Raw genomic sequence first — 13,940 nt, 5'->3', positions numbered from 1 at the left:
TTGTTCAATGTCTCTGCAAATTCTTCATGATAATTTCTCCTGCCTCAACCTCTAGGGGACTAAAGTTTACTTTAGCTACTCTCCTCCCTTGTGTACTCATAAAAGCTCTTACTATCTTTTTATATTCTTGACTGGTTAATTATGATATTCTATTTATTTCCATTTTTATCAAATGTGAGGTGCTTTTCTAGTTTCTGAAACACTCAGTCCTCAGGCCTTGCATTCAGATAAATAATTCATGTAGATAATACAAGTGTAAGGTTTAATGCTCATCAATATTTTATAAATGAACACACCGCTTGATTTGTCCTGTGTGCTTCAACCATTTTGCAATCTTTCAAGTTAGTTGTTATGTAATTTGAAGAATTTAGCAGAAGAGTTTACCTCTGGGTATTGTTAAGATTGTATTTAATTTCTATTTTAACAACTTGTATTTATATAACTCCTTAAACTCTTTAATATTGCACAATGCCCCAAGGCAATCAGCCAAAAAATTGACACTGAGCCAAAGGGGCTATTAGGACAAGTAATAAAAAGCTTGACCAATGAATACCTTAAAGGATGAGAGCAAGTGGACAAAAATAAATGTGTAGGGAGTAATTTCCAGTGATTAGGGCCTACATGATTGAAGGCACTGACACCAATGATGGAACAAAGTGACAGAAAAATGCACAAATCCAGAATTGGGTGTTCTTGGAAGTTTATAATGTTGGTGGACACACCCTGAAGGGAGATAGGAGGAGTGGGGCCATGGAGTGATTTAAACATGAGGAGTTTGAAGGAGGAATTCTGACCAGAAAATTCCTTGCTGTTCTTCAAATAGTGCTGCAAAACCTTTGGGCACCTAAGCAGGAGAAAGGATCGTTATGAATGAACTTCCTTAGCCATCAATCCCTGGAGTGGTGTTTGAACTCAGAGCTTCTGGCTCAGAGGCAGGGACGCTACCTACTGTGCCACAAGACCTCCCTCATTACAACATGTACTAAAAAAGTACACCCACAAGGTTATGTTCATGTTCTTTAGCACTGCCCACATTTCACCTTGTTAAATACATACAGAAGAAATTTTTAAAAAAGGCCCCTACCTGGAGAAGCAGGATATCTCTAAAGGTGAAATGTATTGACTCCAAATGCAGAGAGCAGCTGGCATGATGAATAGAACAGCCACCCAACAGCAAGCAACTATCAAAGACATGAACAGTCCAAAGTCATGGACTGCTGGGATCTGGTAGGAACAAAACAGGGCTATTATTAAAGATTTTAAATAGTAACACAGGTCAAATCAGCCACGAGTCAGTACTGAAAATAGAATAATCTGGGTACCAAATCAACATGCTATCCTTAATTAAAATCTAGCCAGACTGGTTTCCTCCCCTGCTGGGATAAGGTTCAGTACATGAAATGCTTCTTTAGCAGGCACATTGCATTTCCTGGAGTGGATAAACATACAGATCATGGTTCAGGGCTAAATTGGCAGGTTGCTCAGTGAGGCCACAATTCTGATTTGATTTGATTTATTATTTTTCACATGTATTAACATACAGTGAAAAATATTGTTTCTTGCGCACTACACAGACAAAACATACCGTTCATAGAGAAGGAAACAAGAGAGGGCAGAATGTAGTGTTACAGTCATAGCTAGGGTGTAGAGAAAGATCAACTTAATGCAAGATAAGTCCATTCAAAAGTCTGACAGCAACAGGGAAGTAGCTGAATTGTAGCTGGTTCTAGAAAATGAAAATATCTTATTGATGAACTTGTAGGGCCACTCTGAAATGAGGACTAAGACATTAAGTTGGAGCAATAAAGAGGGGTCTTTATTTTGAATGTAACTCTTCAATTCCTGTTTGAGGAGGGTATGTTGTTGATACTGCTCATCAAATTAAAAACAATCATCCAGCATTAACAATCTTCACATTAACAATTCCAGAAAAGTTACTTTCAAACAATATACTCTCAAATTTAACAAAATATAAGAAACAAAGCAACACTGGTGAAATGCACCATGCCTGTGTTATACTCCAGATAGTCAGTTGATAAAGGAAGAAACCAGAAGAGAAAATGCTGGAAAATCTCAGCAGGTCTGGCAGCATCTGCAAGGAGAGAAAAGAGCTGATGTTTTGAGTCCAGATGACCCTTCGTCAAAGAAACCAGAGCTTGGAATAGTTTTATTCACAGAGTGAAAAATTACATCTATCTCCTGACTGCACTTTACCCTCAGGTTAGTAAGTGTCTCTTTACATGTGCTCCAGGAACCATCCGATCAATGCCCTCCACCTATATGTATGTAACCTCAATTAATACAATTAGCAGCCTATTATCTAAGTTACTAATTGATAGACAGATGCTGAACTTCTGAACATGAACAGAACAACTTACAACTGTTTGAATGTGAATGGCATATACATAATAACTATTTAGAATTAGAGAACCATAAAATCTCTACAGTGCAGAAAGAGTCCATCCGGTCCATCGTGCCTGCACTGACTTTCTGAAAGAGCATCACATCCTGGCCCTCCCCTCCACCATATCCCTGTAACCCCATGCATTTACTATGGCTAATCCGCTTAACCTACACATCTTTGGATACTAAGAGACAATTTGATTTGATTTGATTTATTATTGTTGCATGTATTGAGATACAGTGAAAAATATTGCTTTGCATGCTATCCGTACAAATCATACCATACGAAAGCACATGAGGGGAGTGGAACAGAGTGCAGAATATAGTGTTACAGCTAGAGAGAAGGTGCAGAGAAGATCAGTTCAATATATGAGAGGTCGATTCAAAAGTCTGGTAATTGCGGGAAAGAAGCTGTTCTTGAATCTGTTGGTACGAGTTTACAAATTTTTATATCATCTGTCTGATGGAAGAGGGTGGAAGAGAATATAACCGGGGTGGGAAGGGTCTTTGATTATGTTGACCGTTTTCCCAAGGCAACGGGAAGTATAGACAGAGTCAATAGATGGAAGGCCGATTTATGTTCACAACTCTCTCATAGCCAATCCATCTAACCTGCATACCTTTGGATTGTGAGAGGAAACAGGAGCACCTGGAGGAAACCCACACAGACACGGGAAGAACATGCAAACTCCACACAGCCAGCCAAGGCCAGAATCAAACTTGTCTCCCTGATGCTGTGCGGCAGCAGTACTAACCACTGTATATAACTGAGATTGCAATCTTTTAGAACAGTTATAACTGCTCTGACCTTCCTAGCAATGCAAGATTGTGACTTCAGCCCTGGCTTGAACCCATAATCTTTGACGCGCAGACAAGAATGCTATTACTGATGTCGTTGACATAATAATGAACAGCAGCGGGGTGAGAGGAACAGTGAGAACCTCAACAGAGTGAGAGGAACAGCAAGAACAGGAGAGAGAGATGAGCAGCAGCAGGGTAAGACGAGCAGTGAGAACACGAACGGGGTGAGAGGAGCAGCATCAGGGCAATAGAAGCAGTGCAAGCAGAAGCAAGACCACAAACCCAGCACCTAGTTCATGGTCTACAGAGCAGCCATGTTCCCCATCCTCCTGTATGCATCAGAAACATGGGCAATGTACAGCAGACTCTTCAAATCCCTGGACAGGTATCACCAAATTTGCCTTGTCAAAATCCTGTAATTCCACTGGCAGGATAGGTGTACCAATGTGAGTGTTCTCTCCCAGGCCACTATCCCCTGTTTTGAGGCAGCTGTGATGGAAAAGCCACATTGTTCGCACACCTGGCACAAGACTCTCAAAACAAGTGCTCTACTCTGAGCTCTGCAATGGCGCTCACTGGGAGGGCGGAGGAAATGTTATAAGGACACTTTGAAAACCCCTCTAAAGAAGTGCAACATCCTCACTGACACATGAGAATCGCTTGCATTAGAACACACAAACTGGAGAAGAAATATCCATGAAGGTGTCAATCACCTCGAGCGTCACTGGATGGAGCATGCAGAGGTCAAGCGTAAACAGGGGAAAGAGAGTGCTGAATTCAGAACATCCCACTCACCCATCTCATCTCACACCACTTGCCAAACCTGTGGCAGATTCTATGGCTCCAGAGTTGGACTATTCAGCCACCCCCAAACTCACCTGAGTGGGAGCAAGTCATCTTCGACTCTGAGGGACTGTCAAAGCAATAAAAGTGTGCAATGTTGATACAAAATGGGGGGAATACTCCTGTTTGTAGGCTAACTGCCCACGTTGGCGGGAAAACAGGAGTGTTTTCCGCTCGCACTGGCAGCGTCTATCAGATGGGATTCACCCACCTGAAGGATACTAATGAGCTCATCTTGGGGAGCCCACTAGTCAGCCCCACTGTTGAGAGATAATTGTAATACAATTAGCGAGTTTGCATAATTATCTGTTGCCGCCGGCTATGGGCAGAATCTGACAGAGGCTGGTGGGGTGGGTGGTGAATCCTGATTGCCTTGAGGCCCATTGGGAATCCCGATTTTTGTTGGATGCCCCATTCTGCAGGGCATCGGGATTCCCATGGGCCGTCTGTCGAGGGTTGAGAATCCTGCCCAATATGGGCAATAATGAAAGCTGTAATGGCATGTAAAAAAAAAGTGAAGAAATTAATTTAATACTTTTAATTCTTTCTTGGATTATGAGTGTTACATGCAAGGTCAATATTTACTGCCCATACCAAGTTGTCTTGAGGAGGTGGTGTTGGCCCTTCTTGGACTGATTTCAGTTTGATACACCTGAGTGACTTTAGGCTACTTCGGAGGACAATTCAGTCAATCATATTGGTGTGGGATTGGAGTCTCATAAGAACAATAACAGCTTGTATTTATACAAAATCATTTTGGTAAAAATGGTAAAAAGCCCCACAGTGCTTTACAGGAGTGATTATCAAACAAAATTTGACAGTGTTACTTAAGATTTTAGGGCAGATGAGGTCAAAGAGGTAGGCGTTAATGGAAGGCATACATTTTAACGAGGGAATTTCAGAGTTTAGGGCCTCAAAAGGTGAATGCATGCTGCAAACAGTGCAGCAATTAAAATCAGAGAAGTGTGAGAAGCCAGGATTGAGGAGTGTAGTTATCTCAGAGTGTTATGGGTTAAGGGGACAAGGCCGTGGAGGGATTTGAAACAGCAGGTAAAAATTTGAAAATTTGAAGGTAACAACGGCCTGGATGAGGGTTCCAACAGCAGGTGAGCTGAGGTAGACATGGAATTTGGTGAAGTTACGGAGGTAAAAGAAGGCAATCTTAGTGAAGGTGCAGATATGTGGTCAGGCTAGTTGGCAATGACAAGTTTCCTTTCCAAAATGACATGAAATGTGGGAAAATGAATTTGAAACCAAAATGAGACATTCAACCTTTCAAACAGATGTGAGGATTCAGCCATGGTCTCAACTGAGCCATTAATCCACTAAACATTGAAGGCCGCCGTGATATTAAAACTAAAACATGCTGCTGCAAATTGTTCAGGCTGAACAAGTTAAGCTTAGTTGTGCCAATGGGGGTCACAATTAAATTAGTTAACAATAGCAACACTGAATACCGTAGAATTATAAATACAGAAGAAATGCACGTGGCCCACTTTGCCTATGCCGGCTCTTTGAGAAGCCATCCAATGAAATTCATTCTTTTTGCCGAAAGCCTGATACTTTTTCCACTTCATGTATTAATCCAATTCCCTATTGATAGTTACTATTAAAACTGCTTCCAACACTTTCATGATGTTGAGATGCCGGCGTTGGACTGGGTGAACACAGTAAGAAGTCTCACAACACCAGGTTAAAGTCCAACAGATTTATTTGGTAGCAAATACCATAAGCTTTCGGAGCGCTGCTCCTTCGTCAGATGGAGTGGAAATGTGCTCTCAAACAGTGCACAGAGACACAAAATCAAGTTACAGAATACTGATTAGAATGCGAATCCCTACAACCAGCCAGGTCTTAAAGAATGCGAATCCCTACAACCAGCCAGGTCTTAAAGATACAGACAATGTGGGTGGAGGGAGCATTAAGCACAGGTTAAAGAGATGTGTATTGTCTCCAGACAGGTCCTGACTTTAACCTGGTGTTGTGAGACTTCTTACTGTGTCCAACACTTTCAGGCAGTGCATTCCAAATTATTACAACTCTGCATGAAAGACAATCCCATCTCCCTTCTGGTTCTTTTGCCAATTAACTCTGTGTCCTCTGCTTACCCACCCTCCTGCCAGTAGAAACATTTACTCCGTGCCAGCTCTTCAAAAATACTTGCTAATTTTGAATGCCTCTGTGAAACTTCCCCTTAACCTTTGCTGCTCTAGAGAACAATTCTCCAAGTCTCTTCTCATAGCTGAAGTCCCCATCCCTGGTACAATTTGATGTACACACAGCATTGTGAGTACCTACTTTCATCTGTATTGGGGTGCTCTCAATGTTAGGGGAAACTGGAATGGCGTTTGTGAGCATTCTGTTTCACCGAATTCTCCAGACAGCCTTGAATTTGGCATTATAAACAAACATTAGTGTGTTAAAAAGTGAAAACGGAAATAAATAGTGAATTATGTCAATCACACAAATAGAATAAATTAGCAGACTGCACAGCATGAAATCTGTTATAATTAACTAACCTGGGAAAATATATTTGCCGCATAGGCAGCAGCTGTGGTGAATGAGGTGAAGAAGGTGGCTTTCCCCGCTGTTTTGATGGTATGAATCATCCTCTCCTGTGGGTTTCGAAGGTGGCTTGCTTGCCGGAAAGTGTTGATGAAAACAAAGACATCATCAACCCCTGAAAATACAATGTTTATTGCTGAAAAAAAAACACCTGATTTTTTGATCTTTTCAAAAGTACAGGGTGGAAATCTCATATATATGTCAATGTGCTTGGCTGAAATTCCTCTGTCAGCCACCTTAACAGAGATTTATTTTAAATAGTTTAATCCTCCTTTTAAATGGCAATAAGATACATTTCATACAGACGCACTATTTAAAAAATGAAGATTTCAAGCTCTTACAAGGGTTTGAGAAGCTCAGAGTTGTAAGGAAGTGGAATGCACTGCTTAACAGGATTTGATCATTGATCAAGGGCGGCACGGTAGCACAGTGGTTAGCATTGCTGCTTCACAGCTCCGGGACCTGGGTTCGATTCCCGGCTTGGGTCACTATCTGTGTGGAGTTTGCACATTCTCCTCGTGTCTGCGTGGGTTTCCTCTGGGTGCTCCGGTTTCCTCCCACAGTCCAAAGATGTGCAGGTTTGGTTGATTGGCCATGCTAAAATTGCCCCTTAGTGTCCTGAGATGTGTAGGTTAGAGGGATTAACGGGTAAATATGTAGGGATATGGGGGTAAGGCCTGGGTGGGATTGTGGTTGGTGCAGACTCGATGGCCTCTTTCTGCACTGTCGGGTTTCTATGATTGTCCCTACTGTATACAGCGGGCAAGTTCATACAAACATAATTTGTTTGTTATATGTGGTGAATGGTAAATCCAACTAACCTCCAGGACCGAAAACTTTGAAGAGGTTAAGAGCCCATGGATCTTAATTTTTCAAAAAAGTTAGGGACTGTATTTCATGATGCTACATTGACCCAAATTGCATGATGATTTATTTGATCATATGTATTTAGTGAACAGCTGGTTGATGTTCAGAATGTTTGCACTGTTAACCGGGACAGTCAGAAAGTAGAAACTTTGGGCAGCTTCAATGTTCCTGGCGTTCCTGGACATTGCCCCAAGGTATTCAGTTTCATGGTCAATAGTTAACTGCAATTAATAACACTTTAACTGGATTTGATAAACTTACTGAATTGCTTGAAATAGCTAGTAATTAAAGTGTTACGGTTAAATTCAATAGTGCTGGCAAACGATTAGCATAATTTGCCCAATACATGCAGAAAAGCGTTAGGTGATTTACTTCAAAAACCTGGGTAAGGTTTACAATGTTTCAGAAGAATGTTGCCCTCAATCATCCCTCTTCTTCATGCCATTTCTCCCCCAAATTGTGTATGAGGTTGATATCCCTGTTTGCTGTAAACTCCGAGTAACCCTTCCTCATCTCAAATGCTGACTTAGAATCGTAAGTCTTTTTTATAAAACACTTTTATAAAAACACTTTTTTATGGTTCTTGAGAATGGAATAAGGGGTTAATACAAGGAGTTTTATGTGCATGGAATAGGGATTTGTCTTGCATGAATGTGCCTCGGTGCTTAACTCACCTAATTCCATGCATTGCCACTCAAAGGCACCAAACATGTCTCAGGTGTGTAGCTCCTTTCATTTGATGAAACACTATTCAGTTAGGTGTCCCTTCAATTGTGCATCACACTGGTTCTCCAGTCAGCCCTTAGAGCTCTCACCATTACAATGTTATCTCTTTTTTAAGTTAGTGATGTGCATTTGTCCAGGTCGGAAAATAGTGGTGCTGAGCTCTCACTCCCAGAGTAGCTTGACCCCTCCCTAATAAAGAACAAAGAACAGTACAGCACAGGAAACAGGCCCTTCGGCCCTCCAAGCCTGTGCCGCTCCTTGGTCCAACTAGACCAATCGTTTGTATCCCTCCATTCCCAGGCTGCTCATGTGACTATCCAGGTAAGTCTTAAACGATGTCAGCGTGCCTGCCTCCACCACCCTACTTGGCAGCGCATTCCAGGCCCCCACCACCCTCTGTGTAAAAAACATCCCTCTGATATCTGAGTTATACTTCGCCCCTCTCACCTTGAGCCCGTGACCCCTCGTGATCGTCACCTCCGACCTGGGAAAAAGCTTCCCACTGTTCACCCTATCTATCCCCTTCATAATCTTGTACACCTCTATTAGATCTCCCCTCATTCTCCGTCTTTCCAGGGAGAACAACCCCAGTTTACCCAATCTCTCCTCATAGCTAAGACCCTCCATACCAGGCAACATCCTGGTAAACCTTCTCTGCACTCTCTCGAACGCCTCCACGTCCTTCTGGTAGTGCGGCGACCAGAACTGGACGCAGTACTCCAAATGTGGCCTAACCAGCGTTCTATACAGCTGCATCATCAGACTCCAGCTTTTATACTCTATACCCCATCCTATAAAGGCAAGCATACCATATGCCTTCTTCACCACCTTCTCCACCTGTGTTGCCACCTTCAAGGATTTGTGGACTTGCACACCTAGATCCCTCTGTGTTTCTATACTCCTGATGACTCTGCCATTTATTGTATAACTCATCCCTACATTATTTCTTCCAAAATGCATCACTTCGCATTTATCCGGATTAAACTCCATCTGCCCCCTCTCCGCCCAATTTTCCAGCCTATCTATATCCTGCTGTATTGCCTGACAATGCTCTTCGCTATCCGCAAGTCCAGCCATCTTCGTGTCATCCGCAAACTTGCTGATTACACCAGTTACACCTTCTTCCAAATCATTTATATATATCACAAATAGCAGAGGCCCCAGTACAGAGCCCTGCGGAACACCACTGGTCACAGACCTCCAGCCGGAAAAAGACCCTTCGACCACTACCCTCTGTCTCCTATGGCCAAGCCAGTTCTCCACCCATCTAGCCACTTCTCCTTGTATCCCATGAGCCTTAACCTTCTTAACCAACCTGCCATGTGGGACTTTGTCAAATGCCTTACTGAAATCCATATAGACGACATCCACGGCCCTTCCTTCATCAACCGTTTTTGTCACTTCCTCAAAACACTCCACCAAATTTGTAAGGCACGACCTCCCTCTTACAAAACCATGCTGTCTGTCACAAATGGCCTGAGGTAGATCATTTTCCAGGGTTCCCTACATCCAACGATTATCAATCCTTCTGCTCAAATCCTTGAACTCTTTTTATTTGTAGTGGAAATTACTTTGTATTCCAGAAATCTTGGGAGGTGCCTAGCTGGATCTCCCCGCTCTCCATCTTAAGGCATCCTGCTCAGTCAGATATACGTCACCCCTTTTCAGAACCCTCCAATGCCCCTGCACTACTTTTTCACCAAAAATAAGCTGCAGATACCTCCCCTGACTGTGAATGTGCCATCTGCAATACAGCATAATGCCAGAAACCCTCAGGGACCAAGGTGTGTGGAGTTGTGAACACTAACCGTGCACAACATTCTGAGCACTACTGAGTCTGGACCGATATGCCCTCACCTTCCCCAGACTGTGACAAAGAGAGTCTTTGCGAGGATAACTGTGCAAAAATGCTTTTTCACACCGAAAATATCTCATTCTGGCCCAAACGCACTTATAGCCCTTTATAACAGACTCTTCCCACTGTGAGCTATAGGACGGCTCCCCCAAACTTCACCTATCATGTTTCTGACTTGAAGCTCTGTCCACCTCCCTGGTGGAGGCTTTTACCTGTGGCCCCTTCTATTACCTCTATGCACCAATGCCCCAACTTGGTGGTGGTCTTGCCCTGCAGCCCCTCCAACTACCTCTGTCCACCAATCCCCCTCCCCAGTGGAGGTTTTGCCCTGCAGTCCCTTCAACTACCTCTGTCCATCAATGTCCCTCCCCAGTGGAAACTTTGTCCTGAATTCAGATTCAAAATAATTGGCAAAAGGAGTAAACGAGATATGAGGAACAATCTTTTCACCCAGAGGGTGGTTCATGTCTGAAACAAAATTCCTGACACCATGATGGGGACAGGTTTAATTGAGGTATTCAGAAGGGAATCAGATTGTTACCTGAAAATAAAGACTCTGCAAGGCTGTTGGGATAAGGTAAGGGAGTGGGACTAGGTAGAATGATTCAGAAAACTAGGTGGTGTCTAGAAAAATCTCATTACAGTGCCTGACCATTGTGACGATACTGTGCCTTAAAGAAATGTATTTTAGTCATGTTTCTATGCAGGATGTTTCTAGCAGTCCCTTCCATTTTATTGAAGCCACTCAGGCTCCGATTGGTAAAATCGGGCCCAAAGGACGGGATCTGGGAGTAATACAGATCCGAGCCCGGATTCCTCTTTCCAGCGCGCCCATACGTGTTTTGCCGGCTCCGGTCCGATTCGCGCTGTGGGCGGGGCTTAGCACTGCCAGAACGATCGGAGCTCTGAACTGCGCATGTGCAGTTCGAAAAAAATTTGAAGCAGCGCGCCCGGGCACGAAAGAAAAAAGCAGAGAGAGCGGCTCTCTGACACAGATCATTTGGTTGGGGGGGGGGGGGGGGGTGGTGGGAAGGAGGAGAGGGGGTGTGACGTATCATCCTCTGGGGGTGGGCCGCTGCCACTCTGCAACCAACTGGTGGGGAGGAAGGGGGCAGGGGGTTCCGCTGCCACTCTGCGGCTGATCGGTGGGGAGCTGAGGCGGAACGCTGAGGTGAATAATGACAGTCGTGGTGTTTGAAGTATGCGGCCACTCCAGAGAGGAGGGATTCGTTCCTCCGGTGGGGAGGGGGCATCGGCCGCAGAGTGGCAGCGGCCCTCCCCCAGAGGATGATACGTCACACCCCTGCTCCTCCCAACCCCCCACCCCCAGGGGATGATGGGTCACACCCCCTCTCCTCCCTCCTCCCCCCCCCCTCCCCGGCCAGGGGATGATCGGTCACACCCCCTCTCCTCCCACCCCCCCCAGAGGATGATACGTCACACCCCCTCGTCTCCTCCCCTCCCCCCCAGAGGAGGAGCTTGATCAGAGAGCCGTTGCAGTCTCTGACCCCGCTCTTCGGAGGCTGCAGCGGCGACTTCGGATTATTATTTGGCAGGTGGATTAGTGCGCGGATCCGCATCGGACCAGAAGACGATAAAGTGGGATTTGGCGGTAGAGCTGGGCGCGTGGTTCATTAAGTCGATTTAAATGCATGCAAATGCATTTAAATCGTCAGGCCGCCCGATTCGGGTGCGGGCCGGACCGCGCCCAAATCAGGTGTTGGTAAAGCCGCGATCTGTATAGGCCCGATGCCCAACTTTACCGCGATTGGGGCGCGAAGTTTTGGTAAAATCGGGCCCTCTGTCTACAACCGGCATTCTGTACTGTTGCTGCAGCAGCATAATTGCTTAATCTGAACAAATGCTGTTCCCCTGCAACTTTACAAAGTTGGAGTTTGATTTGGATGATTGACAAGTATGGTCATGTGACTGGGTATAGCTAGTCTTACACAGAGATTCTCAGCTTAGTTGTTTTTTGAATGCTGCTTTTCAGTTGGGAGAGAGTAGTGTCTCTCTTCTCCCCTTTCTGAAGTCTGGAAACTGGGAGCTGCCAGAGACTAGGTTTACATCTCTGAAGTTTGTTCTTAAATAAAGATTGTTTTGATAAAAGTTTTCTGGTGGGTCACTTGAATCATATCTGGACTGAAACACCTTATGCTCACCCTAATGCCAAAATCAAATGTAAAAATTAAGATCTAGGCTAACTTCATAAAATGCCTTGGAGTTTCTGGTCTAGTCTTTAACACCATTCTCTCTGTAATATCGACATGGGTGAAGCATCTGCCTCTAAGAAAGTTGTGTTTGGCAAAGGCATCTCTGAGACCTGCTTCAGAGGTTCATATAATGTTGCCTCATGAATTTAGAACCCGGAGGCTGCTTTTGTCCCTTGATGCTTTTGCACAGTGCTCAATGTGGATCTTGAAGACTGAATGATGATGTGTATGGAGTTGGTGCATCTTTCATTGGCCTCCATGTACTTTCCAAAAGCCTGGAGTGAACTTTACATATGAACCCAAACTCAGAGCGCTTATACACTCATGCACCTGCTGCATTATCACATGTCCACATGTACATCTGAACATCAGCCCAGCATTAGGCTAAAACTCCATTATTCTCAGCATTGAGGCTCATTGAAAGGTGTTAAGCTTGTGATTCCAGCTGGATAGTTAAAACTGTGTGACTAAACCAAATAGCTGACTTGGACATGAGAGGATGCAGCACTGGGCCAAAAGGTCTGGCTAAAGTCCAGACAGATTAACCATCTGCCAACTCTGAGATGGTCAATTGACATAGTAATAGTTTCATGTGTTTGTCAAATTGTTGAAATGAAAATATGAAGGTTTACAATTAGATCAGAACGAGCCTTCGAGACATCTGATGTGTGCTCTTCATTGTCAATGATTGGGGCCCTTAGGCCTCGATGAAGTGTAACAATTTTCTTTCTAGCCGACCAATGCCATAGCTAGGCAGCATAGGACATTGGGAGACTCCAAATGGAGTCATGGTCATGAGAGCAAGACAGATATCAGACTAAGCTGCTCCTGAAGGTTTCACAGTCCATTGAAAGGTGAGCTGAAGTGTGACTGAATCAGGCATTTCGGCTCTTGGCCCCTTTTCAGTTGGTTCCTTCTGACATTTGGGATTTTCCATAGGATGAACAAAGGGTCTTTGGAAGCCAATCCTACAAATAGCCCTAATTGGGTTTATACCCTTGGAAGAATGCGCAACATGAGTTAAGGCACCGCATTCCCTTCATCAGCATTTGACTGTTTCTAACCTGTCTCAGCTATGCTTTCCTCTATATTTGAAAAAGCAGAAATTAATAAAGCACGCCTTCAAAGCCCACAAGTGCAGTAGTTGACTCCTCCCACAAGCCCTGACAGCCTCCCCGGCAAGTATTTACAGAGCTTGATTTTGTAGAATGTACTATGTACAAAAGGGAAATCATGCTTGAATTCTATTGGAATTCTATGAGGATGTAACCAGTAGAGTTGACCGAGGAGAACCAGTGGATGTGGTTTATTTAGACTTTCAGAAGGCTTTCAAAAAGGTTTCACATAACAGACTATTATGTAAAGTTAAACAACATGGGATTGCAGATAATGTCTTGAAATGGATAGAAAGCTGGTTAGCAGGTAGGATGCGAAGAGTTGGCATGAATAGATCTTTTTCTGATTCAGTTAGTGACTAGTGGGGTTCCGTAGGGATCTGTGCTCGGACCCCAACTGTTCCCATTACAAATTAATGATTTGAAAGAGGGAACTGAATGTATTATCTCCAAATATGCAGACAGTACAAAGTTGGGTGGGAGGGTGAGCTGTGAGGAGGATGCAGAGATGCTTCAGCGTGATTTGGACAAGCTGAATGTGTGGGCATATGC

At 44.1% G+C, this 13,940-nt stretch overlaps 1 protein-coding gene across 1 annotated transcript in view; it reads right to left on the bottom strand.

Annotated features, from left to right (window-relative positions):
- The window catches only part of disp3 (dispatched RND transporter family member 3), a 249,008-nt gene that overhangs the window by 145,992 nt on the left and 89,076 nt on the right, over positions 1–13,940 (bottom strand). Inside the window, exons 5-6 of the mRNA XM_078239103.1 lie at positions 6,567–6,727; positions 1,085–1,224 (exon numbers count right to left, since the gene is read on the bottom strand). Of these exons, the coding sequence (XP_078095229.1) occupies positions 1,085–1,224; positions 6,567–6,727 (301 nt within the window). The remainder of the gene's footprint in view (positions 1–1,084; positions 1,225–6,566; positions 6,728–13,940) is intronic.

This window comes from Mustelus asterias, chromosome 22, assembly GCF_964213995.1.
Source record: "Mustelus asterias chromosome 22, sMusAst1.hap1.1, whole genome shotgun sequence".
Taxonomy (NCBI): Eukaryota; Metazoa; Chordata; class Chondrichthyes; order Carcharhiniformes; family Triakidae; genus Mustelus; species Mustelus asterias.
Note: the sequence above shows the minus strand (reverse complement) of the source record. Positions and strands in the feature narration are given on the sequence as shown.